At 42.1% G+C, this 25,918-nt stretch overlaps 1 protein-coding gene across 2 annotated transcripts; it reads left to right on the top strand.

Moving 5' to 3' along the window:
- The first annotated feature begins 1,623 nt into the window (after window positions 1-1,623).
- On the top strand, window positions 1,624-25,679 carry pdcd6ip (programmed cell death 6 interacting protein). 2 transcript variants are annotated; one of them, XM_033637046.2, is made up of 18 exons: window positions 1,624-1,940; window positions 5,682-5,736; window positions 5,823-5,892; window positions 6,729-6,856; window positions 8,751-8,904; window positions 9,551-9,651; window positions 12,651-12,767; window positions 12,922-13,144; window positions 15,865-15,988; window positions 16,297-16,474; window positions 18,033-18,144; window positions 18,785-18,954; window positions 19,391-19,639; window positions 21,039-21,173; window positions 21,368-21,462; window positions 21,696-21,813; window positions 21,930-22,138; window positions 24,543-25,679. In XM_033637046.2, the coding sequence occupies exons 1-18, from the start codon at window positions 1,735-1,737 to the stop codon at window positions 24,730-24,732; spliced, it is 2,634 nt and encodes an 877-aa protein (XP_033492937.2). In that variant the 5' UTR covers window positions 1,624-1,734; the 3' UTR covers window positions 24,733-25,679. The 2 variants fall into 2 exon arrangements, with proteins under 2 accessions (XP_033492937.2, XP_033492936.2); XM_033637045.2 differs by having other exon boundaries at window positions 12,636-12,767.
- The last annotated feature ends 239 nt before the right edge of the window (window positions 25,680-25,918 follow it).

The raw sequence follows: 25,918 nt of genomic DNA, 5'->3' as shown, positions 1-25,918 counted from the left end.
GAACAGCCATAAATGCATTTGTTATACATATGTTGTATTTATACGGTGCATGAGCCATAATCATCAACTGGGCAGAGTGGGCAACTGCCCTGGGACTTCGGGTCACCTAGTTCACTGTTGACAGTTTTTATTGCACGTCTAATTATTATCTCCTGGGGTAATGCAACCTTAAGGAGCTTTTAATCTCTTAACCTTACCTGTTATGACATAGTTGATGAATTTATCTTGCCCAGTAGTCCTGATTGTACAATCACGATATTCAAATCAGCATTCTTGCTGTACTACATGGTTTTCTATTTTGTGTCTTGACTGTACATGATGGTTGTATATGCTATGCAGCTATGTCGCACTATGTGCCCAAAACAAATTTCCCGTTTGGGACAATAAAGTTTATCTTATCTTGTCTTATCTTATACTTTTAGGGGAGTGAATACTTAAATTATATAAAAACAAAATGGTTGGAAAATGATGGGAAATAAAAAGGTATGGAAAATGGTCATTTTTAAATAAAACTTGATAATAATTTATTTTTTTTAAAAAAAAGACCCATTCTGTTATCATCATTATCACTATCATTATTATTATTTTGGGGAATAAAAAGGTATGGAAAATTTAATTTAAAAAAAATGACCCATTCTGTTATTAATATTACTAATACTAATAGTACTAATAATGACAGTGGGATGGAATATCATAATAATAAGCAAACTTTCAAAATAATTATGGATGGTTTCACAATTCTATGATTACATTTTATATTTTTCTATATTTATTAACTTGGGTAGTTGAATTTTGTATTCACCTATTTACATTTAGGGGACGGAATACATAAATTACATAAAAACAAAATGGTTGAAAAATGATAGGAAATAAAAAGGTACGGAAAATGGTCATTTTAAAATAAAACTTGATAATAATTTATTTTAAAAAAATGACCCATTCTGTTATCATAATCATTGTCATTATTATTATTATTATTATCATGAGAAATAAAAAGGTATGGAAAATGGTCATTTTTAAATAAAACCTGATAATAATTAATTTTAAAAAATGACCCATTCTGTTATTATTACTATTATTATTATTATTATTATTATTATTATTATTATTATTATTATGGGAAATGAAAATGTATGGAAAATATGTAATTTTTGCTCTCAGGCCCCATATTATTATCATTATTATCATTATTATTTATTTTTATTTTTAATAATAATAATAATAATAATAATAATATAGAATGGAATGTCATAATGAAAAGCAAACTTTCAAAAATAATTATTGAATGGTTTCACAACTTTATGGTTACATTTTATATTGGTCTATCTTTATTAACCTGAGTAGTTGAATGTGGTATTCATCTATTTACCTTCAACCAGGGGCCATTTTGCATAGGAATACTATACATTAAATAGAAATGGAGAGTAACAGGGGGGTTTACGGGCCCACCAGCTAATTTTTGCCCTCAGGCCTCCTATGGGGTTAATCCGGCCATGCTGTGCAGTCATGGAAATAAAACAGTGGCTGTGATCAGATAAGGCTAATTTTCCGTCAGTCCAGTTCATGTCTCATTAGCACCGTACTGAGTCTGCGCGGTGCGCCTCTCCGTTCCCATGACGTAATTTGACGTTCCCTGTCAGGATCCAGGAAGTGGGTCGCTCTCTGTTGTTTGTGTTCGCTGGTCGCTAATCGTCTCTGTTTTTCTGATTATATAAATCGCTTTTACGGGCCGAAATGGCGACGTTTATTTCAGTCCCGTTAAAGAAGTCCTCCGAGGTGGATCTGGTGAAACCGCTGTCGAAATTTGTGACAGCATCGTACCCAGCTGGAGAGGAGCAGGCGGAGTATATCCGCGCCGTGGAGGAGTTGAACAAGCTCCGCAGGAACGCGCTGGGAAGGCCGCTGGACAAACACGAGAGCTCCCTGGAGATACTGCTCAGGTAGGAAGTCCTCCATCTGTAACACACCTGAACCACCTGCCATACTGTTAACAATCAGACCGACCTTCTCACCCGTCGCGGCGAGTTAGCCAAGTCATTGCCGCACCCAGATGTGTTAGCTTGTAGTTGCTAACCTGGGAGCTAAAGTTAGTCATGCTAACATGCTAGGAGGTATTCTCACCATAATAACTGACTCATACGGTATTCACGCCAAGTTTCCTGCAGAGGCTAACAGACTGTGCTTGTTTACTTGTATAACTGAACTGTCAGGGACTTATTATGTCAAATTAGCCATGTTAGCCAAGCTAGTTATGGGCTCTAGCTTTGGCTTGTTCATCAAAGTGACTCCATGTGAACATTACCTTAGTATTATAAATAGCCTGAACGTTCAACTTAAACTTTATTGTCCCCAAGGTGAAACACAGAGCACGCACAGACTTGAAAATCAAACACAATAAGGTGCTTTAAGTATAAAACAGGAATATATAAAAACGCCTACAGGGGCATGCTACCTGCCACACAAGCTAGAATAAAACTGTAATACACCAGTGACAGTGTAACATAAAACCTGGAGTTAAACTAGTCATCATTATTCTACCTCATCTTTAATCAACCATGCTCACCTGCCAAGTTTTATACAAAAGACTGATCATCAGCTCCTCAGTTTGATGTCACAACACGAACAGAGGTCACAGCTTTCAACAATAACTTATGAATTAACACAGATAACCATCTGCCCACAAATCCATTCATGCACATTCATACTCATGAGCACCTTCCAGGTATATTTATCTATACATCTACACAGCACCAGAGAGGAAGTCAAAGCACAGCTCGCTCTCCTTTCAGATGTCACAGTGGAGGCCTTCAGTCCACTGGTGGCCACATGAGACATCTACAGTGACTTGGGGAAAAAACAGCAGACGGAGCAAAGTGACTGTGTGTGTATTAGACTCAAGACGCAAGAAGAGACATGAGCTACAGAGGAGGCTGGTATTTACTCTGCCAGTGGATTTTATATCATAAATAGCTGCTGTGGTTGTAACATACAACTACACACACACACACATGTAGTGTAAAGAGCAAAAGGATGTCACTGTGCCAACCACTTTGCATAGAGGAACTGTGACATAAATAGGATTCATGTTTGCTACACAAAGTTCCTCTGTGTCCCATGCTCCTCTTACCCCGCCCTGGCTGTTGTTGTCTGCTGTCATGCTCTTATGCAATTACACAGACTTATAATAAATTAATGACTGAACACTAATGCAGAAGGCCACTGGGATCAATGCTCCTTATCCTTCATATCATGTCTGAAAACCTTGCAGTTGTTTGGCTCAATGATATCCAACATACTGAATTCCAAGGTGACGTATAGATGCAGACTTTGTCCTCTCTCAGTTGAGTCTTTCTTCTCTATGACTCATGAGTTATTTAATGTACAGGGTGAGCCCAGATTACGTAAGCCAAGTATGCACTTGCAGGATGCCAGTCTTCCACTTTTCTCCACCGTGAGCTGTTTTATAGCCACAGTGCAAAGTGAAACTGTTCAGCGTGTGCCAACATTAGGCTCTTTAAATATTTAAAATTATACCAGCTCAAGGTGCTGGGTGTTAAGTCGCAGCTTAACGGGAGTAATGCAGAACATGTATTTACTTTTAACACAATAGGTTTTTTCACTCAGGACTTTGTAATGCTTTTTTTTTTTTTTGAGACATACTACATGTGAGGCCAGTAATTGGTGGCTGATGGTCATGTTGCCCAGATTCAGTTGAGTTTATTATAGGGACACACAAGGGCTTTACCAAATAGTTTGAAGCTTCGAAGCTTCATTCATAATGTTTGAAGTCTAAATCAACATTTGAATGCTGTGTGAACCCAGTATTTCTGCTCAGTGGCAGATAAAGATTAGCCTACACTAATATTATTGGTATTATACTATGTTAATAATAAGACTCCAGTGGTGGCACTTGTAAATCCAAACATTTCTAATAACTCAAAGTTTTGTGTTTTTACCTCACAAAATGCTCTGCGTCAGTCCATGTTTTCTGAGCTTTAGCCTTTCAAAAGCAACGTTATCACTGCAGTCAAAAACCCGTTTGCTCTCCCGTTTGCCACTCACACACTTGTATGAACAGAACAGTCTTGTAGCAATCTAGCAGCTCCATAATTACATTTATTCATCAAAGAAAACTGATCTAATTTGCATTTAATCCAATGAATCACTTTATTTAAACTGGGGATTTTGTTTAAAGATTTTTTTGTTTTGTTGTTTTCTTTTTTTTTAGGTGGATGACAGACATTCAAAGCTTCATTTGAAAACCTCAATTAAAAATTTGAATGTACATAAAATGGCGTCCAGTACAGCCCTAGGATCAGTATTGGCCCCAGTTTGAAGAGTCATTGCAATCTCTCTGAACTAATGTTACCTCTGTTTAAAAATGATCCCAATGCACACTAGAGAGAAGTGGTGTCAGATCTATTGACACATGACCAGAGTTGAATTATCAATAATTGTATCAGGAGAATAATTGCTGAATAAGTTCATCCCTGGTTTATATTTATAGTTAAAAAACAGTATGTGAGAGACATTGATAGGAAGTTTTTTAAAGTGATATGCACTGCCTAAAAACGGAAAGATTTCTCACAGGATCTGAAAGATTTTCTCACTGTTTTAATCCGGGTTCATAACTAACTAACTAAACTTACTCACTCAAAGGCACAGTGATGTTGAAATGCGTTGTGTGTAAGATATCAGGGCTTTGAGTCAGTAGATATGTGGTCCTGGCTAATTAGCAACCAGGTGGGAACTAGCATGTGTGTCCGTCGCCGCTCCTTGGCTCCCTGCACATGTCGTCTGTTAGCCATGTGCCAGGTAGCCAGGGCAACGGGCCTATCCTTTTCAGAGCCGCGCTGACACACAGCTATTGTGTCACCATGGTAACCATTGTTGTGTCCAGGCTTTTTCTTTTTGTCTTTAGTTAACTCAGTAGGTGCACTCGATCTCAGCTTTCCTCCTCGTGTAACTGAATGCGAAACATGAGGATAAACTCTACATGTTTGTAGCTTTGTATATAAAGCCAGTCTTTGTTTACTTATATGTTTGCACTCCAGTCTGTCCTGCCAACGGAAAAGCGCAGTGGATGAACTGGTAATGGGGGATTCCCTAACTGGGCCTTATGCATGTTGTCATTTCTAATAATAGACTATTCACATCGCAGACGCAGATACCGATAAGATGAAGAGCTGAGCTGTAATTGACTCTCGGTGTGTGTGTGTGTGTGAGTGTGTGTGTGTGTGTGTGTGTGTGTGTGTGTGTGTGTGTGTGTGTTTGCCTGTCCTGATATTTTTTCCTGACTCATTGTCAAGTGTTTCTGACATGACAGAGCTTCCTCAGGCCTCAGATCTGCAGCTATGTCGCAATAATTACTGCCCTTTAACCAAGTTTCTCAATAATGACTTACTGTATGGACTCATCTCTTGTTTCCCATAACTTTACTTTAACTAAATGGTTCTCAAACTGTGGGGTGGACTCCTCTTGGGGGGCAAAGAGGCACTCCAGGTGGGGCGTGGATAACCATGGAGTCAAACAAAGTTGAATAACTATGTTTTATGTAGGGAAAATAAACTTTGCTGGTGCTATACAATGACATATGATCCGTAGAAAACAATAAGAGGTGTCACTGGGTTGAGACATGTTGGGAAACTGGTTTTAATGCTCCCATCTCTATCTACCTCCAGATACTACGACCAGCTGTGTGCCGTCGAGCCCAAGTTTCCCTTCTCCGAAAACCAGGTAAGTGATTGGTCACCGCACATGTGGGTCAGACGAAGTTCCCCAAAAGAAGACCTTGGAAACAAAGCGTCTCTCTGTCTCCACAGCTCTGCCTAACTTTCACATGGAAGGATGCCTTTGATAAAGGATCGCTGTTTGGCGGCTCAGTCAAGCTCTGTAAGTGCGACCTCAAATGCATTTGTGTCCATGGGAGAATATGTGTGCATGTAACTGTGTTTGTACGCGGATGTGGTTAGCTGCATATTAAGAAGAGTTAAAGCCAGTGAAGGTCTTTGTCCTCAGGGTGTATCTGTCAGACTATTTAATACTGTCCGACTATTTATCTCTTTGTGTCCCACACACACACAATGAGAAACAAAGCTTTCTCACACTGAATAGATCCCTGTTTTATTTTGCGTCCAGAAACAGGCCTGACAAGGTGCCTTTATAGGGTTTACAGAAAAATTAGCGACTGAAGTTTTGTGAGTAAGAGCCAGAAAGACATGACACGAGGTATATCATGGTGAGAGGCTAACTGCTAACAGAGAATAACATTCTTCAGACTGCTCTTTGTTGGGTTCAGTCTTCACATTTATTCTGTTCACGCCTGTGTCTTTTGTCCTCTGTGGTGAATTGTGGGAGCTCATGTCTGTGGGATTTTTTTTTTTTTGTGTGTGAGACAAATGTAGAATGAAGCAGTAGAAAGTGTTGCTTAGAGAAAATGCCAACCCCACACAATGAGAAAGCATTCGATATCTGACAATGGATGAAAGATAGATGTCACATTCCCCTCTCTGTCTTCACTTTCTAGTTGTGGGAAATAAACTAAAACAGTCTCAGGGTCACAGATTAAGTGGAAACTTGGCAGTGTGCTATGAAAGCGTATTATTCTGTAGTTCAAGTTGTCCCTGAAAAGAACCATAATCCCTCTACAGACTCAGATAAAAGGCACAAAAAGGCTCTCTGACAGAATTTCTCACTCTGGTGTGTTTGTTTGTGTGTGCGTGTTGCAGCTTTGGCCAGTTTGGGCTACGAGAAGACATGCGTGTTGTTCAACGCAGCAGCGCTGGCCAGTCAGATCGCCTCCGAGCAGAACCTGGACAACGATGAGGGCCTGAAGGCTGCAGCCAGATACTATCAGGTGCGCACACTAACACGCAGTGACATGTCCTGCTTGATTTTAGAAATTCTTGTGAAAATGACTGTACAATTATGACTGTTTCCAATATTATTTTGAGTTGTCAGCTTTTTTTACGTTTTACAAACTGGTTGAATACAAACCTACATTTATGATTGGTATGGTAACTCATGCTGCTGGGCTTTACACAGCACAACATGTAATCTGTCATTTTGTGTTTGCATTTCCTGATTATTTATCAGAAGCAAAACCATAGCTGCCATTCATTCCTCCGCTTCTCAGCCCGCAGAGACAAATGTGACATAAACAAACAAGAAAAACTAGTTACACTCTGTGTGTGTAAAGACACGTAAAATGCACCAGTGTTCACTCTATGTCAATCATCAGTTAATATTGCCACTGAGATATTCATACATTCATGTGGATTCATTCAAGTTAATTTTAGTGTCCAGAGATGCGAGCTGTCGAGCTCTGTTGCAGCAAATTTGCAACCTGCATTTTGCAATATAAGATTGTTTCCTCGTGTTAATTTTGACATGTTTCACGAACCCAAATAAACTCTAGACTTGTGACTAGTGATGTGCACGATTAAACGTTGCTACTTTTGTTAGTTGGCGCTTTCCAGCACGGCACCATTTCCAAACTCTCCCTCTCCCCATTTCTCTCCCTCAAAGACCTGGAGAACCTCATCCACGCTCTCATCTCCTCCTGTTTAGAGTACTGTAACTCTCTGTACACCGGTATCAGTCAGTCCTCTCTGTCCTGCCTCCAGCTGGGTCAGAACGCTGCTGCCAGACTCCTCACAGGAACCCAGAGGAGAGACCATCACACCTGTTTTGGCCTCTCTCCACTGGCTGCCTGTTAAGTTCAGAATTGACTTTAAGGTTCTGTTTGTTTACAAAGCCCTTAATGGTCTGGTCCCATTCTACATCACAGACCTTCTAACCCCCTATTCTGTGCCCAGGTCCCTCTGGTCAGCTGACCTGGGGCTCCTGGCTGTCCCACGCTCCAGACATAAGCTCAGGGGTGATCGTGCCTTTGCTGTGTCTGCCAAAGTCCAGGCTCAAAACCTATTTCTATTCATTAGTGTTTGAGTCCCCCTGATGTGGTTTTCTCTGACGCGTACCTGTGTGTGTTGTGTCTCTAAAGGTGTGAGCTGTGTACCTGACAGTTATGTTGCCTCTCATGTATGTGTTTTTAGCATTATATTTCTTTTGTGCAGCACTTTGGTCAATGTAAGATGTTTTTAAATGTGCTTTATAATAAATTTGAGTTGAGTTGTCAGTTTAACTTATTATTAAGACTTATATTATATTGATGTACATATTTAAATGACAGATTTGCATAATATGGCACTGAAATGTGATGTCTTCCCAGTTTTTAATTAAAAAAAAAATATCCGTTAGCTACCAATTTAACAATGCAGAATTAGAAAAACATGCAATTAAAAAACAAACATTAAAACCCCCTTAGTGACCTGTTTGCCCCGCTCTGCAAGTAGCAAGGTGGTAATTTTGACAGAGATGACATCTCATAAAAGCAGTATAGTGTGGCAGTGTATTGATTTGCTAGAAAATAGAGATAAGGTTGTAGGAAGGCTGTGTCAGAATAAACTGGCATATACAACGTTGTTTCGGGGATAATGTGCCATGTTTATAAAGAATGGTGCAAAGCACCACAGCAGCACTTTAAATATAATTTGGTTATCAAAACGTGATTTCAGATGGCTCTTAGAATTCATGCAATATTTTTTGGACAGTGTTGGACCCTTTGGAAATTAGTGGTTAGGAACATCCCTATTTGTGAGGGATTCATCAGCTATTAGCAGCTGCCAATCACTGACAGTCTTGTCAGTCGTGCCTCACATGTTTCTTTCTTTATTTGTGTCACTGTCCAGCTGGCCAGCGGAGCGTTTGGCCACATTAAGGACACAGTGCTGTCAGCTCTGAACAGGGAGCCCACCATGGACATCTCTCCCGAGACTGTGGGTACCCTGAGCCACATCATGCTGGCCCAGGCCCAGGAGGTCTTCTTCCTCAAAGCCACCTCAGGTACCAAATGACAAATCACTTAGAGACCGTTAATTAGAAACTGCTGTGCTATCATTGTGCTTTTCTAGTTTTAAAGTGCATAGTTTACTCATGTTTAGCAAGTTTACGGACACTGGTATCACAAATCTGCCAGTCAGCCAAATATAAACGAAGCAGAACAGCTGCACTTTGAATAAAAAGCATCTTTAATCATGCACATTTTTCCCTTTAGATTCATTTGTAGCGACGGCAGTAGGCAGTTTTGATCCAGGTTGCACTCAGCCTCTGTCCCAATTCTGTCGACAGACTTGCTTATTAGAGGTTTTAAAACACAACAGTTTTGTAGGTTACATCATAAAACAAGCTCTCATTTAGAAAAATTAGGCCTATGTTTTCTGCTGAGGGGGAGAGTTTTTGTTGTAAATTAGTTTCAGTGCTTTGTAAGATGTAGGAGCAGTTTAATTGGGGTGATGTGAAATACATGTAACACGACAGACAGCAGCTGCAGACCGCTCTGAAAACCACTCGGAGAAACAAATCAGTTCAGTAACCAGTTAGCAGATGTGCTGATCAGCTGGTGATGTGTAATTCTCAAGAACACAGCTTCTTATCTTAAGTATGTTTTGCTTCATTTGTGCTCTTAAAAAGTGTCTTGTTCACCCCATAGATAAGATGAAAGATGCTGTCATCGCAAAGCTGGCCAATCAGGCAGCAGATTTCTACGGCGACGCCTTCAAGCAGTGCCAGTACAAAGACAACCTTCCCAAGGTATGTGAAGGACGCACACACAGCTGCACACTAACCCTAACAGTGCTCAGTCAGCCATGTGTTCAGTGTGGTGGACATGCATACAGAGTCTGGGTTCTGTATGGTTTGGTGTGTGTATCGTCCGTCTGATTGTGTGTATTGTTTTGTATGGGTGTAAAATAGACTTGAAGAGCGATACTCAAGTTGTGAGAACGTCTCTCTGTTCTCATTGGTCCATTTCCATCCTGTTCTCACTCTGATTGGTCAGTTACTACTAAGCTGCAGTTTAACTAGTTCTCACTCTGATTGGTTTCTCGTCATCTAATCATGGGCATCTGAGGTACTTACTGTCTGTCTAACACTGTGACTGAAACACTCACACACTCACACACAGCCTCAAGTCTGCACCACAGATTTAATATTTTGAGGTTAATTAAACCAAAGTTAAGGGAGAAGAAGGACAGTAACGTGCACCAGCTGTTCATAAGTCTTTCTCATAGTGAATTTAAACTGAGGCACAACTTTTCAGATGTAAATTCGTCCTTTGTGTACACATAAATCCCAAAAGCATGTTAAAATTAAACGTCATTGTCTTCACAAAATTGAGCTCAAACTAACCATATTGCAGACTATACTACAGAATACCCATCTTTCTCTTCATCATCTGAAAGATCCGTTCATTTCACAAAAGCATAAAAGGTCCCCAAACCTTTTCAAACACACCGTCCAATATTGGCCGTCTGGATAACTGGTACTATCCAGCCATGTTCATATGAAGGAGGCGGGGGTGTTAATTGCAAGCGACATCATCAACCATGATTAAAGTAGGTTACTTCATATGATATGTGATGAAATGGTAGCAGAAGTGTCTGCGATTACAAGACAGTGAAATGTCAGTGGCGTGGGATGAAACAACAATCTGCAATCTTTTTTTTTTTTTTAAGATATGTTTTTGGGCCATTTTGCCTTTAATGGACAGGACAGGTAAGCATGAAGGGGGGGAGAGAGAGAGGGGATGACATGCAGCAAAGGGCCACAGGCTGTATTCGAACCCCGGCCGCTGCAGCAACAGCCTTATACATGGGGCGCCTGCTCTACCACTAAGCCACAGACGCCCCAACAATCTGTAATATTTAACAGAAAATCTAGAAACATTGAAAACACTATCCAAAAATTCACCATCAGCCAAGACTTAAATTACGTGCAGGCATCACTGAGCTATGGGCCTATGCGACATTAGAAAAGAGTATTTTTTTTGCTGTTTAGTTGGATGATGATGATGAAATAAAACACTTTAAAGTAACACCACACTGTTTCTGCTGCTGAAGTAAAGAGTGGAAAAGTAGTGACTGACTGCTGAGGTCTATCTGACTGTAATGTGTCATTTATAATAACGTGTGTGGATTAATTTACTAATAAAATATTATCCGTTTTATCCTCGTTCTCATCACACAGGTGTCTCATGTTATTTTGAGCTACAGTGATGGAATCAGAGTGTAAAACATCAACTCTTTCACTGCGGACTAAAATAAACTTTGCATTAGTTAAAATCCTGCTGAAATCATGTGTTTAGTGTGTTTGTTTGACCTTTAAAACAGAGCCCTGGAACAATAAAATTATTCCACTGACCTATAACAGCATATAGGCTTCTCTTCTTTACTTGTCACTCTGGACTTTCATCCATGGATACTTTTTTCCTCGGTGATCTGATTGGTCAGAGGTCGGGGTGTTGACAGGCTGTGATCCGATACCCTGAAGTTGCCTAAGTTGCCACGGTGATTTATCCCGGTAAAAAGTGAACCAGCTTCATAGTACTGAAATCCCAGAGTTAACCCTGAAGTTACCTCGCTAACTCAAATCCTGCTTCGTAGTACAGGCCTCTGGTTTGTTAGCCTTTCTCCAAACACTGCAAAGGATCTTTTGGCGTACATGTGGTCTTCTAAGTATAGCTCCAAAATAAAAAAACTTAAGTCCACTGGAATGTCTTTTGATATAATCTTCTCTATTGTTTTTATAACCTCCTGTCTTGAAGATTTGATCCTACTGCATTGCCAAACACAATGAGATAGTATCCCCTTCACCTTAGTGTATTTTGTGCATAAATATGGGACATTATATTATGTAAAAATTGAGAGATATGTTCGCATAAGTCTTTTGTACCCTAACAATCTTGTCATACTGACATTTCAGGTGATTTTGATGTTTTGCTTGACCCCTAAAACTGTTTATGTTTGATGTTATGTTACAGTTTGTCATGCTGCAGTGAGAGTAGTTTATCGCCTTTAATTTGATAGTGCTATTAATTGTTTCCTTGCTTTTCCGACAGACTTTTTCTAGGTTAGACAGTATTTAAGTTTTAATAGTGTAACCTCATTTAGTAAAACACCTGTTGGAAACTAGCTGGTAGATACTAAAAATGTTGGAAGGGCTTTACTCATAAAAAAGGTACTAGATTTATGGACAGCTGGTGCAACACAGTTCCCATCGTATGTACTCTATAAAGCACATAGTTCTCCTCCGTGACGATGGCTCTGCACACAAGCTACACACAGGAAATGAGGCCAGGTATATTACCACATATCTGAAGAAACTGTGTCTGTGTCTTCCCTGAAATCAACCACACACAAGCACCGCCGCAGTCACACACTCGCACACACACATGTATGGCTATGGGAGGTTTGATGAAGGTGTAGCAGCTTCTGCTAAAAGATTAAACACTCATGGCCTGTTCTGTTTTCTCTCTCGTTGTCTTCCTTTCTTTCTGCATCCCTCGTCGTGGTGGTGGTGGTGGTGGTGTTGGCATTGGTTGTGCGTGTGCTCATGTTATGTTTGCACACCTCTGACTGCTTGTGCCTGTTTGTGATTGGCTTTCGTGATGTCATTTGTGATTTGACCTCGCTGGTGTGCGTCTGCCATTTTGTGGTTTGCCTTGCCATTGTGCGTGTGCGTGTATATATCTGTTTGCGTGCCTGCGTGTTGCTCTGTGGTTGCCTCTCCCTGGTCAGTATTTTTATTTTCAGGAAGTGCTGCCGGTGCTGGCTGCCAAGCACTGCATCATGCAAGCCAACGCTGAGCTGCACCAGAGCATCCTGGCCAAGCAGAAGAAGCGCTTTGGAGAGGAGATCGCTCGCCTGCAGGTACACAGCTTTCACTTCCATTTCTATCTCAAATGTCTTATGTAACCTTCAAAAAGCTGGACAGATATTAGATTTTGACATACATGCCTTGAAGTTCCACATAATAAAACTAGAACGCTTATTATTATTATTAATCTATTTTTTGTCCCTCCAGCACGCAGCAGAGCTGGTGAAGACGGTGGCCTCTCGCTACGACGAATATGTGAGCGTTAAGGACCTGAGTGACAAGATCAACCGAGCCCTAACCGCAGCCAAAAAAGACAATGACTTTATCTACCACGACCGCGTGCCTGAGGTCAAGGATCTCGAGCACATCGGCAAGGCAGCGCTGGTCAAAGCCACCGCCATCACACCTCCACTCAGCCAGAAATTCTCAGGCAAGATACACAAACACTCAACACAGTTCCTATATTGTTTGACTCACTTGGAGACACTTAGTTTTATGTGAGTATGAGAGACAAAGAAAAGTGTTTGCCCTGATAAAACACCTTGTCAAAGTCCATGTCAGTTACTTATTGTTCATGGTTCAGGCCCCCAGAAAGCAACTGTCATAGTGGTGGTAAAAAGAAAAGAGCAGCACCTTCAAATAGAGCCAGGCTAGCTGTTTCCCCTTGTTTCCAGTCTTTACACTTACCCTACTCCGTAGCCTACGCACGTCCCCTATGCTGTTGTGAGTATTTATACTTGCGCGGTGGTGTGTCTGTGTCACTCTGCAGTTATACCTCCAAAACACTAGTCGGAGGCAGGGTTTCTGTGAAGTGCTGTAAAGTTTAGTTGATTCAGAACACACATTAAACACACATTAAACACACATTAAACATGGCTTAATAGAGACAGTTTCAAACACAAGTACACAAATCAGCTTCACTATAACTCGCAGCATTCACAGACAAACACTTGTCTTTATCTGGACATATTTTCCCCACAAATACAACATGCTAATGTTATTAGCACAAGCCTATGGCATTTTACATTGTATAAATTAGCCTAGCAGCTAGCAGACTTTTCCTGCTTCTTATACAAAGCCAGGGACAACAGCAACATAAGGTAACAGCACATAAATTGGCTCCATCACAACTCACAAGATTCACCAACAAAACAACTGTCTTATACTCAACGTTTTCTAAACAAATACAACATGCTAACATTATTAGCACAAGCCTATGGCATTTTACATTGTATAAATTAGTCTAGTGACGAGCGGAGATTTCCTTTGTTCATATGAAGCCAGGATAAATTGCACACAAGACTTAACCCTATGGGCCCGAACGACGCATAGTGCGTCCAAATTCACACCCGTTCTTCTCTGTGGATTTTCTCCGCGACCGTGCGTCATAGCAAGAAGCCACGCATATCACGTGAAACAGCGGAACTGTAGCTTTCCGAGAAGGCCAAGCACTTGTCGGTAATCCAATGTTTTCACAGCGAAAAAAAATGATAAAGTTACACTAAAATGATGTATAACAGAGCTTTCATACAGCTTTGCACACACATTACTCTTGGATGGATTACTCGCGAATGCAGGCTCGCACAGAAATGCCACGCATATCACATGAAAGTGCAGGAGCAGAGCTTTCCAGGGATACCACACACATCATTGTACTGTCATCCCATCACGCTATAAATACAGATTGATTGTCTGCAAAATAAAAACTTGACGAAATTCTTTACAATCCATTATACAGATCTTGTTATCAGTCACTTCATATAGTGAGGAATATCATATCTTACCACGTCTTAGGCTTGCGTGTGTTTCTCCCTGTCTATCCACATTTGTAGTCCAGCTTTCAAGATGCAAATATCTCCATATTGTTCAGTTGACACTCAAGACCAGACCACTTCACCTTTGCACACCCAGACAACTGCAGCCTAATGCATGTTGACAGGGCTGTAGTCACCATATACATTGAGGGCCCCCCCCCCCCCCACCAATGCCCAAAATGTTCCCCCAGTATATAACTGAAACTGAAAAACAAATATTATCTTGGAGGACATCATTGCACTTGGTTGACTATTTTTCTATGATCTTAGATGTAAATATTGCATGTTTCTTTCAGATAAAACACATTTTTGACTTGTGAATGAGTCAATGGAATTTCTTGCAATAATGAAAAAATACTGGCAATCATGTCCGCCTGGCACAAACCACATGTTTTGGACAGCTGTGAAGTGACAGAATGTCCCAGCATCATGGTTCTTATATTGCCAGATTCCAGAGAGTCTCCCCTCTTCAGATATGGCAGAATATGTCATTTTCCAACTTGCTATGGTGAGATACATGTAAAAATGTAAGAATTTAGTCACACGGATTTGTTTTTTTCATTGATATAAAAATTAATATAAAATACAGGCACATAGGAGGACATGGAATGATGGCAAATCTGGTTAGCCCAGATTGTCCTGAAAAAAAACAAGATATAGCATGTGTATGTAGCCTTTATAATGACTGTGATATGAGCTTAAAACTAAAGGCAGTAAAAATACCCCAAAAACGCCTAGGGCCCAAAGGGTTAAAATGCTATTTTTGTGGAGGCTTTATTGTCTTCACAATTTATTGTTTCTTATCTGTGAAATTAAATAAAAGCTTTGTTTCCACTGAGGGAAATGGTTTCAGCTTACAGAAATAAACAGGAAGTCTGCCTCGCTCGATGTGTAGTTACATTTCTTTTGAGGTGCACATCAGGCTACGGCGTAGGCTCTATGTCTACGCCGATGTAACAGCTTCAGTTGGCATTTGTGCTTCTTAGTGAACTCTATTTTTCTTTCACATAGTACACTGCATAGTATGTTGTTTTTGTGATATTCACCATGATTTACTGTAATTAATTTTTATCATTAAGTAAAAATGTAGATTTCTGTACCCAGATGTTTTAAAAACAAGCTGCGAGCTGAGAATTTCTGAAGCAAATTCTAATTCAAAGACACTTAATATAAGACACCCTCTTTGTTTCAGCGCACTCTCATCCAAACTCTCTAAAAACATAACCTCAGACTTACTGTATAGGGACCGAATGACTCCAGATGGGATCTTAACCACAGCTCTCTCTATGTGGCATGTTTTTTTAATCAGTTGTTTATGTTGTTCCTGTCTCTTCAGACTTGTTTGAGAAGATGGTCCCCATGGCGGTGCAGCAGTCCATGAGCATTTACAACCAGAGGAAGGCTGAGACTGTAAACAGACTGGTGGGGACGATGAGAGAGGCCACCAATCTCTGCAATGGGTACGCTGTCCTGTGTAGTACATGTTGTTGTGCATGTGCCTGTCATTGTACATGCAGGGGGGATTGCCTTCCTGTGGACATGACTGTGAACACTTGTGTCTCCATGCATGGATGGATTTATTAGAAATTCAGAAACATGATGGCGTAGCAGGCACCATTAAAATGTCGATAGAGATGCTTGTGATTTTAATGTAGTGCCCTTAATAGCAGTCAAGTACTTGTATCACTCTATTAGATTGCGCCACTAAGTGCTTAACAGTTTGGGTATTTTGGAGACAGCAATAACTGACTTTGTGACTGTCCATCAGGGTGTTGGCATCCCTTAACCTGCCGGCTGCTCTGGAGGACCTTTCAGGAGACTCTATCCCACAATCCATTGCTGAGAAGGCCCGAGCCGTTGTGCAGCAGGGAGGACTGCAGAACATTGAGCAGCTAATCAAAGACCTGCCTGAGCTTCTGACCCGCAACAGAGAGATCCTGGACGAGGTCAGACACACAGGAACACACTGGATTATACACACGCTGCTGCATGTTGTAGATCCCGTAACCAGTGATCTTCTCATGGCTAAGCTGTGACCATGAATTTATTTAAAAAGTAAAGCGAGCACTTTTAGAACTTCCGCCTTCGAAACAGCTTGTTTGTCATATGGCTGTGCTTTCTTGACAAAGCATATGAACGTAATGCTGTTCAGCAGCTTTTCTACCACCACTACCAGAAGAACACATGAATGTTAAAAACTCATAATCGTCCCCAGTGGCGGAAATCCCAGATCAGGATCATCACTGAAATCTAATCCACTGATCTTTGGGCCAAGGACTGTTTGTCCGTCAGCTTCAGCCAACCCTTTATTTTTTTTTAGACATCTTGATAAAACAGACGGGAGAAAAAACATAAAATGCAAACTGCTTCCAAGTTTGTTGGCAGAGTTGAGAAGTCCACACCAAAATGTCCTAAATTCCCCCAAAAAGTAGTTTTGTTGTAAAAGACAAAGAGCCATAACTGAAAAATGAAAGTGAAAAAAAAACCCCAGAAAAGTGTATTTCTGCCAGCCAACTAATATTTATGGGTATTATTAGATATGAAAGATGTGCTGGAACAATCAGTTGATTGATTTAAAGAAAAATTTAATCCATCCACCCTTCCATCGTCATCTGCTTATCCAGGGCCAGGTTGCCAGGCTTAGCACCCCAGATGTCCCTCTTCCTAGCAACACTTTCCAGCTCCTCCTGGGGGACCCCAAGGCGTTCCCAGGCCAGATGAGATATGTAATCCCTGCAGTGTGTTCTGGGTCTGCCCCAGGGCCTCCTACCAGTTGGATGTGCCTGAAACATCTCCAGCGGGAGGCACCCAGGAGGCATCCTGATCAGATTTCCGAACCACCTCAACTGACCCCTTTGGACACAAAGGAGCAGCAGCTCTACTCCGAGCTCCCTCCAGATGTCCGAGCTCCTCACCCTATCTCTAAGGCTGAGCCCAGCCACCCCACGGAGGAAACTCATTTTGGCCACTTGTATCCGCAATCTCATTCTTTCAGTCACTACCCAGAGCTCATGACCATAGGTGAGGGTTGGGACGTAGATGGACCAGTAAATCAAAAGCTTCGCCTTCCGGCTCAGCTCCCTCTTCACCACGATGGAACGGCGCAGCACTTGCATCACTGCAGAAGCCACACCAAACCGCCTCCAAAACCAAACCACACAAAGCTGTGCGCTGGTGCAGAAAACTTAATAAACACAGGAAATGTTCATTATCGATTTTGATAATTGAATAATTGTTTTCATCAAAGAAAAATTTAGCCGTCCGCTATTTTCTGACATTTTATCGACAAAATAATTCATTGATAAATCACTAAAATTAATTGATAATTGTTAGTTGCTGCCCTACATGACATCATCAGTTTATATAATTGCAACGAGGTGGCTGATAATACTTACACATGACTTTCAAATTACAAAGCAATAATAATAAAGGTGTAATCGTTTGAAGATCTACTCTGTCTATCTTTAAGGTACTCAGTGTGTTTGTATGTTGTGTTGTCTTCAGTCTTTGAAGATGCTGGACGATGAGGAGACGACAGACAACGAGCTGAGAACCAAGTTCAACCAGCGCTGGAACAGAACCCCCTCTGGAGATCTCTACAAGCCCCTTCGTGCAGGTACACACCGTAGCATGTATAATAAAGATGGACGACATGACAGCTCCTGAAAAGTGAAGCCAAAACATCATGATCGCCCCCTGATGGCTGGCTGCAGTATAGGTCATAAACCCCGCCCCTCTATGTTAGCAGATGGGACATGGCCCAAACTAAAAGATCTAAGTACACCTCAGATACATTTACATCTGTCGTTTTAGTTTTTATTACACTGAAGTATGTGAAAATCTCGTTATTTAATACTATAAAAAGGGGGTTTAACATCATGATTGACAGCTGTGTGCCAATCAGTGTACTCACGATCAATAGAGCTGCTCAGGATTGGTCAGATAGATATGTGGGCAGAAACTTGATATTTCAGAGATCGCTATTGCACAGACTCTGGCTCTAAATGACATCACCAGCACACAATGGCAGCGGCTATGTCCAGGATATTTTGGCTTCATTTTTGTACAATGTGATTATGTGGAGACGTGTCATCCATCACAGTCTCTGTACACACACACACACACACACACACACACGTTTCCTTTTTGTCGTGCTTCTTTGTTCCTTAAGTTTGTCTTCATGTTCTCCACTGTTGGCTGAACAATGCTCCTAGTCTCATCTTTCCTTACCTCCCTTCCTCCCTTCTCTCCCCCAGAGGGCGCTAACTTCCGCAACGTCTTGGACAAAGCAGTACAGGCGGACCAGGTGGTGAGAGACCGCTACAACACCCACTGTGAGATGATCGCCCTGCTGTGTAAACCAGAGAACGAGCTCAATGCTGCCATCCCCTCCGCCAACCCGACCAAGACACTGCAGGGCAGCGAGGTTTGTCTATATATGTGTTTGTATGGACAGATAACGTAAAACTTTTTATTGGTACGGTTGGTTTTTGAGTTCAGGATGTGTCGCCTCATCCTGAGGTGTTTGTGTGTGCTACATAAACGTCGACTCCTGCTGTACAGAAGCACCCGGTGGACACTGTGTGCTTTATGGCCCCGGCCCTCCTCCCCACTGTAGCTCCATTTTTCATTTTGTTTGCTGACTTTGCATGGTGTGTCACGGGGGAACTTAAATAACTAAGCAAGCAGAACTGGGAAAGCGCGAGGAAGAAGTGCATGTCCCCCCACAGCTACACTGTGGTCATGCTAAACTGAAAAACAGCAGTATATTGCAGTCATCATGAGGGCGAGAGGTCAGGGATCATTGTCGGATAGTTCACTGGTCTTTGTTCACCGTGTCCGTCTCCTCCATCTTCACCCAGGTAGTGAATGTGCTGCGCTCTCAGCTCACCCAGCTGGATGAGATGAAGAAGGAGAGGGAAACCCTGGAGGGAGAGATTAAGGGCGTGACCTTTGACATGTCTACCACCTTCCTGACCGCGCTCGCCCAGGACGGGGCCATTAGTGAGGAGCAGCTGTCGCTCTCCCAGCTCGACCAGTTGTACGGTAGCTACAACCAGAGGGTACAGGCCACCCTCCGCACGCAGGAAGAGCTGCTGGGGCAAGTTCAGGTAAACAAACACACACACACACAGTTTGGGAAGATTGTTGTTTCAGAAAGAGATTATTCATTTAGCAGAGAGCATTTCTTATTCAAGTTGTGTATCAGCAGTTTTCTACCCTCTACCAGCTTAAAGGGAGCCTCTCATGCTCTTTCCTATTTTCTGTTATATATATATATCATATTACAATGTCAGATGCTCACAATAGGAGTTTCCAGTGTTCCAGCTAAGTAAAGGTAACTTAAACGTATGTCGAAGTAATACCTGTGAGAGTGAAATGAGCAACAAATCTGTTTCCTGTTTTGAAAGTCAGAGCTGTCAACCATCACACAGTCAGCATGAGAGTCACACAAATGACTGATTTCACAGGCACTCACCATGGCGCTATTTCTCATGCTGTCAAAAATAATCAATGTTAGGCAGCAGCTCACTACGAGTAGCGACGTTACGAATTTAACGGCATTCTCAGTAGCGTGGAGGTAACATCACTACTTTCTGTGTCAAATAGCTTTTCAGTAGTGAAGTTAATTAATTGACGGAGTGGCATGGTAGCGTCCACAAAAGTTACAAATTCTTTTTCCCAGGAAAAACTCTGAAATGTTTTGGATGAAAGTATGGATAATAAAACTGAGAATAAGTAATGTGACTGACACCAGCGCCATATGGCTCGAGGCTTTTTAGTAATTGAATTATTCAATTATTTCAGCCCTAACTGCTACATGTAGCTACATGCTAACGTCAGGGAAACATGTACTCTTGGTTGCAGATGTTATCAACTTCTCCCGGGTCCAGATTTGGATCATCCTGCTGAAACATGTCCAGTTGTATTTCAAATTTATTGGGGATTTTTCACAGTAAAAAGTGCTGGTATTCGGGACATAAATGATGCAGAGACGCTGAGATACAGAAGACCTGGAAACACTGGCTAATCAGAGCAGACTGGGCTTTTTTTAAGAGACAGGCGCTAAAATGGAGCATTTCAGACAGTGTGAATACAGGTGCACCAGCTCAAGTATTTTTGACAGTTGGAGCATGTAAATGTGTTCTGGTAGAAACCCAAAATACAAGTATGAACCTGAAATTGAGCAGTATAGGAGGGGATGCACTGATCAGATACTGATATTGGATGATGGTGACACATTTAGCTGAATCGGGTGTTGGCGACAATGGGTCTGATCTATTCAGTTCAATTCTATATTTATAGCTTCAGCTGCTGTAGCGGATCACACAGGTGCAGATAAAGTCCAAAGAGTGAGTGAGACCCAGTTTACCCTCTCAGTGGCCAAGTGCCACTATGTGAAGAAATAATTTATAGAATACTGTGCATAAATATCCTTGTGTTCTTAGAGGTGTCAGCAGTTAATCTCCTCAACCTGTGATCTGTTTTCAACGTGTGATCTCATTCCAGACATCCCACCAGGAGTTCAGCAGTCTGAAGCAGTCCAACACGGAGGCCAACCAGAGGGAGGAGGTCCTGAAGAAGCTGGCTTCAGCCCACGACAGCTACATTGAGATCACCAGCAACCTGCGTGAAGGCACCAAGGTACTCGCTCAGCACAACACACCGGCACACACGTGCCTCAGCAAGGATGCGCTGTGCTGCAGTAATGCATATCTTGTCGGAAACTTTCTTCTTTTATTTGTTTAGGGGTTGTTTTGTTTTGTTTTTTTATGAGTCAGGGTGGTTTGCAAGTCGGGTGATTTATTGTTGTCCCCTTTTGTTTTTCCCCTCCTCAGTTCTACAACGACTTGACAGAAATCCTGCTTAAGTTCCAGAACAAATGCAGCGACATCGTTTTCGCTCGAAAGACAGAGCGGGATGAACTACTTAAGTATGTACTCACCTGGTTTTTGTCTATTTGATTGGTTTGTGTGGCAGTAATATGAGCTGGCCTGGGAGTAAAGGTAGGCCGGTCAGCAGTTTGTTTCTAGTTTATTGTCTGATTTAGATTTTAACACTCGAGGCCACTTAGTTTCTAGGTGTGTTGCAGTGTAAGAACGCGGTGAATATGAAGGAGACACTGCAGCACAGTCACTGTTTGTGACGCTTGAATTCTTGTTTCAGGGACCTGCAGCAGAGCATCGCCCGAGAGCCCAGTGCTCCATCCTTTAACGTTCCCGCCTATCAGAGTACCCCAGCTGCCCCCGCTGGCGGCCCCACCCCTGCACCCAGGACCGTCTTTGTAAGCAGCCACTCCAACAAACAAAAACAAAGCCCAAACGTTCAGTACGATTCCAGCAGACATGAGGCTGATGGTTACATATTGATCTGAATGTCGTCTTTTTCTCCACCTGCTAGGCCCAGCAGCCTCAACAACCACAGCAGCAACCCCAGACGAAGCCCATGCCCCCAGCCAGGCCTCCTCCACCAACCTTCACCCCCCAGGCAGCCTCTACCACTCCCACCAATGCACCACCCACTGGCCCTCCCAACACCAACCCACCACCTATGGCCCCACCATCCCAGGCTCAGGGACCACCTTACCCCAGCTATCAAGGCTATCCAGGGTGAGTGTCACGTCACAACATCCTTATTTCTGAGTACAAACTGGCCCACATAAGGTCAGGACAGAGAGAACATGATTTCATTCTCCCCCACAGCTCCTTCTTAGATTGTTGATGGTAAAAGAAAGTCCTTCATTCAGTCTGAATCAGTTGACCCCTTAAGTTGTTCTGAAAACACGTCTCTGCTCAGATACATGGTTTGGCTAGAAATTACTTGTAATATATTAAAGGAATAGTTTGGGAAATATGCTCATTGGCTTTCTTGCCGAGAGTTCGATGACATGTTCACTCTCATGTCTGTACAGTAAATAGGTTGCTGGAGCCAGCAGCACCCTGTTAAGCGGGATTTATAGTTGTGCGGCAGACCCTATGCCATAGCCTACGCACGTTGCCTACATCATTGTGAACATTTATACTTGTGCAGTGGTGTGTCTGTGTCACTCTGCAGTTACACCTCCAAAACACAAGTCGGTCGTGGAGGTTTCTGTGAAGTGCTATAGAGTTTAGTCCTCTCAAAACACACCTTAAACATGGCTTAATAGACACGATTTCAAACACAAGTACACAAAACAGCTTCACTATAACTCACAGCATTCACAGACACTTGGGTTTATCTGGACACATTTCCCCACAAATACAACATGCTAACGTTATTAGCACAAGCCTATGGCATTTTACATTGTATAAACATTTCTGGGGAGCTGCACATTAGGCTACAGCGTAGGCTCTGCGTCGACATGGAGCCGACACCATAAGCTAATTCCACAATAGCTTAGCATGAGGACTGGATCTAAGAGAGACAGCTAGCATCTCTACAGCTCACATATTAACACATTGTATCTGTTTTGTGCCTTGTCGTTTCCATGAGGTTGCAAGGTAATCAGCCTTGACGCCAGGGTAGCTGTTGCCCTTCACTTTGACTATCAATATGTCTTACATTTCGAATTAAATGGATATAACAAGTTAATTATTGAGCTTTCAGTGCGCTGGTTTCAGACAGAGCCAGGCGAGCTCTTCCAGTGTTTCCCACAGAAATGTACTATACGGCGAAAAGGGCACAAAAGTTTTTTACTACACATGAAAAACACACAAATACACGAGACCTTTAATGCGATGTTTTGTTTCATTGAATATTTCTATTAATTTCATATACATTATACATATCATTATGCTCTTCTTCAATCAAACATAGAGCTAGTCTTCATCATCTCTGTCTGTCTGCTCGTCTCTCTAGCTGTGTATAGACACAACTGACAAATATGTGGAAGGAGTATGTAATTAAACAATCACAATTATAAACAGCAGTGATATCTGGCTATTTTTAATAAACATAGTGAATTAACAGATTTTGAAATTTAATCATGTGGAGGGTAAAACACGGAGGAATAGAAGCTCCAGGAGGACAGCAGGGAGATGGGAAAATCAAAAGATCTGGCATGCATGGGTTGTTTATTTTATTATTTATCATATTTGATCATTACGGATATAATAATATCATTTATATAATTTATAATTGATTATCAGTGCATTTTCTTGCCTTATTCATTCGTGGAGAAAGTAGGCCATATTGCGAGCTGGTGTTGTGTCAAAGACAGTCTCCCAGTGAATGTGTGTTTCCACCTTCCTAAATCTGGACCAAACCTCATCCCTGGCGCTAACTACGAATGGGGCGCTACAGGAAGCATCTTTTAATAGCAGGAGAACACTGTTATACAGGGGAACAGACTTTGACACAACACTGACACTTTGGGGCACCTCTGCCTCGGCTGTGGTCGTAGGTAAGGAGCGTGGACTGGTGGCTGGAGAGGTGCCAGTTCACCTCCTGGGCACTGCCGAGGTGCCCTTGAGCAAGGCATCGAACCCCCCAACCGCTCTGGCGCCTCACTAAGGGCAGCCTCCTCACTCTGACATCCCTTCACTTTGTGCATGTATAGGTCCTGTTAGTGCATGTGTGTGTCTTTCGGACCTGTGTGTAATTGACAAGTAAGAGTGAAAACATTGAATTTCCCCTCAGGGGGATTAATAAAGTAAATTCACTTCACTTTACTTTAACTTAACTCAACTTAACTCAACTCAACTCAACTCAACTCAAACTTAATCTTAATGGGTCACGGATGGTGTTGTTCTCTCAGATGGCGTGGATAGAGAATAAAAAATGCTAAAATGGGTCGCCAAATTTGCTCTTTGCAGCCGTTAATATACCTGGGTGCCCCACCCAAGTAAAGTCTCATGCTCCAGCTCCGTACTGAACCACACAGAGATGAGAGTAGTATTGATCTTCCTGTTTTACTCTTGGAAGGAAAAGCAGATAAGCATATTTCCCAAAATGCTGAACTATTCCTTTAATACTTTAACTTTGGTTATTATCACTTTCATATTTGTCTTCTCTGTTGTGGTGTCCACGCAGGTACTTCCAGATGCCTATGGGCTACAATCCCTACGCTTATGGCCAGTACAACATGCCCAATGTGCCCTACATGCCCTATCAGGCGACTCCAGGACAGGGTGGCTACCCAGGAGCCCCTCCTGCAGGACAGCCCTACCCTGGTTACCCCCAGCAACCCCCTCAGCAGCAGCCCTACTACCCTCAGCAATAACTCCCCTCTCCATCCCCTCATTCCTCTTCTCACCAGTTAACACCAAATAAAAAAATCCCCCCCAGCAATAACACTTCATCACCATTAGCTCCCTCCCCTCTCATCTTTTGTTTTCTCTCACTAACAGCAGCTATAGAAACCCGAGTAAAGGGTGACCTTGGAGCTGCTTTGCACTTCTCTCTGAAACCTTTTATTAATTTGCCACCTCTTACTCCTTCCTCCTTTTCATTTCGCCCTCCCTTCTCTATCTGGGTTCATGATTTCTGGGTTCTGATGGCACTTTTCTTAAACTATCTCAACTTGCATCAATGCACTAACCCCCTCTTCTATCTGTAAGGTTATTTTTTTACGTACTTATTTTCTAATGGTTTACTAATTGTTTAATTTAAACCCTAACTGGTTTCCACTGATAACTGACTCTTTGTCTGGGCTGGACTGCTGTACAACACTCAACGGAGGCGCACAGGATCCTAGGATGGCTCTTCGTTTCCTGGTTTGGGTGTATGTGTTGGGTGGGCGGATGGGTGGTCATTGCTTCACTGATGGGAGGGCACAGCCACATCCTCACCGCCCCACCCACTCAATCAACCCCCAGTGCTTCTATATCAACTATATTCCTATTTTTGTAATGAATACTGATGCCTCGCTGATGTATAAACCTATAAAAAAAGAATGGCCTGTAGGTTTTCTAATGTAGATGATGACGGTTGAGAGTTGTGCTCTCTTTTTTCTTTCGCTCTTCTCTCTCTCTCTATCTCTCACCCAGGGAATGTTGGTTTATTTCTGTGTTACAATCAGAGGCTATACAAGTGGCAGAAATGGCTCAATTATATAAATATATGTATAAATATGTGGTTAACCGAGACACTCTGTGTGCTGCGCTCTCATGCTCTTTGTGTTTATTTTTATTCCTCAGCTCTAATGTGATTAAAAAACATCAACTGCCAGCCAGAATTTCTCTGTCTCTACACGTCGGATGTCTTAATTGTGTGTGTGTGTGTTTTTATCAAACTGTGGAGATCTGTAAAGCAGCCAGAAGAGGGCAGTCCTGCAGCTCACAGAGGGACCGGCAACCGAGCAGCAGTTCACCTGCCATTGTTTCTCCTCTCAGCCAATCGGGGAGTGAGTTGTGCCATCCGACTAATCGGATGCCTTTTGACCTCCCGAGCATTGGGGGCAGATCCCA

Source organism: Epinephelus lanceolatus, chromosome 16 (assembly GCF_041903045.1).
Source record: "Epinephelus lanceolatus isolate andai-2023 chromosome 16, ASM4190304v1, whole genome shotgun sequence".
Classification (NCBI taxonomy): Eukaryota; Metazoa; Chordata; class Actinopteri; order Perciformes; family Serranidae; genus Epinephelus; species Epinephelus lanceolatus.
This window is presented reverse-complemented; position numbering and strand designations above follow the sequence as displayed.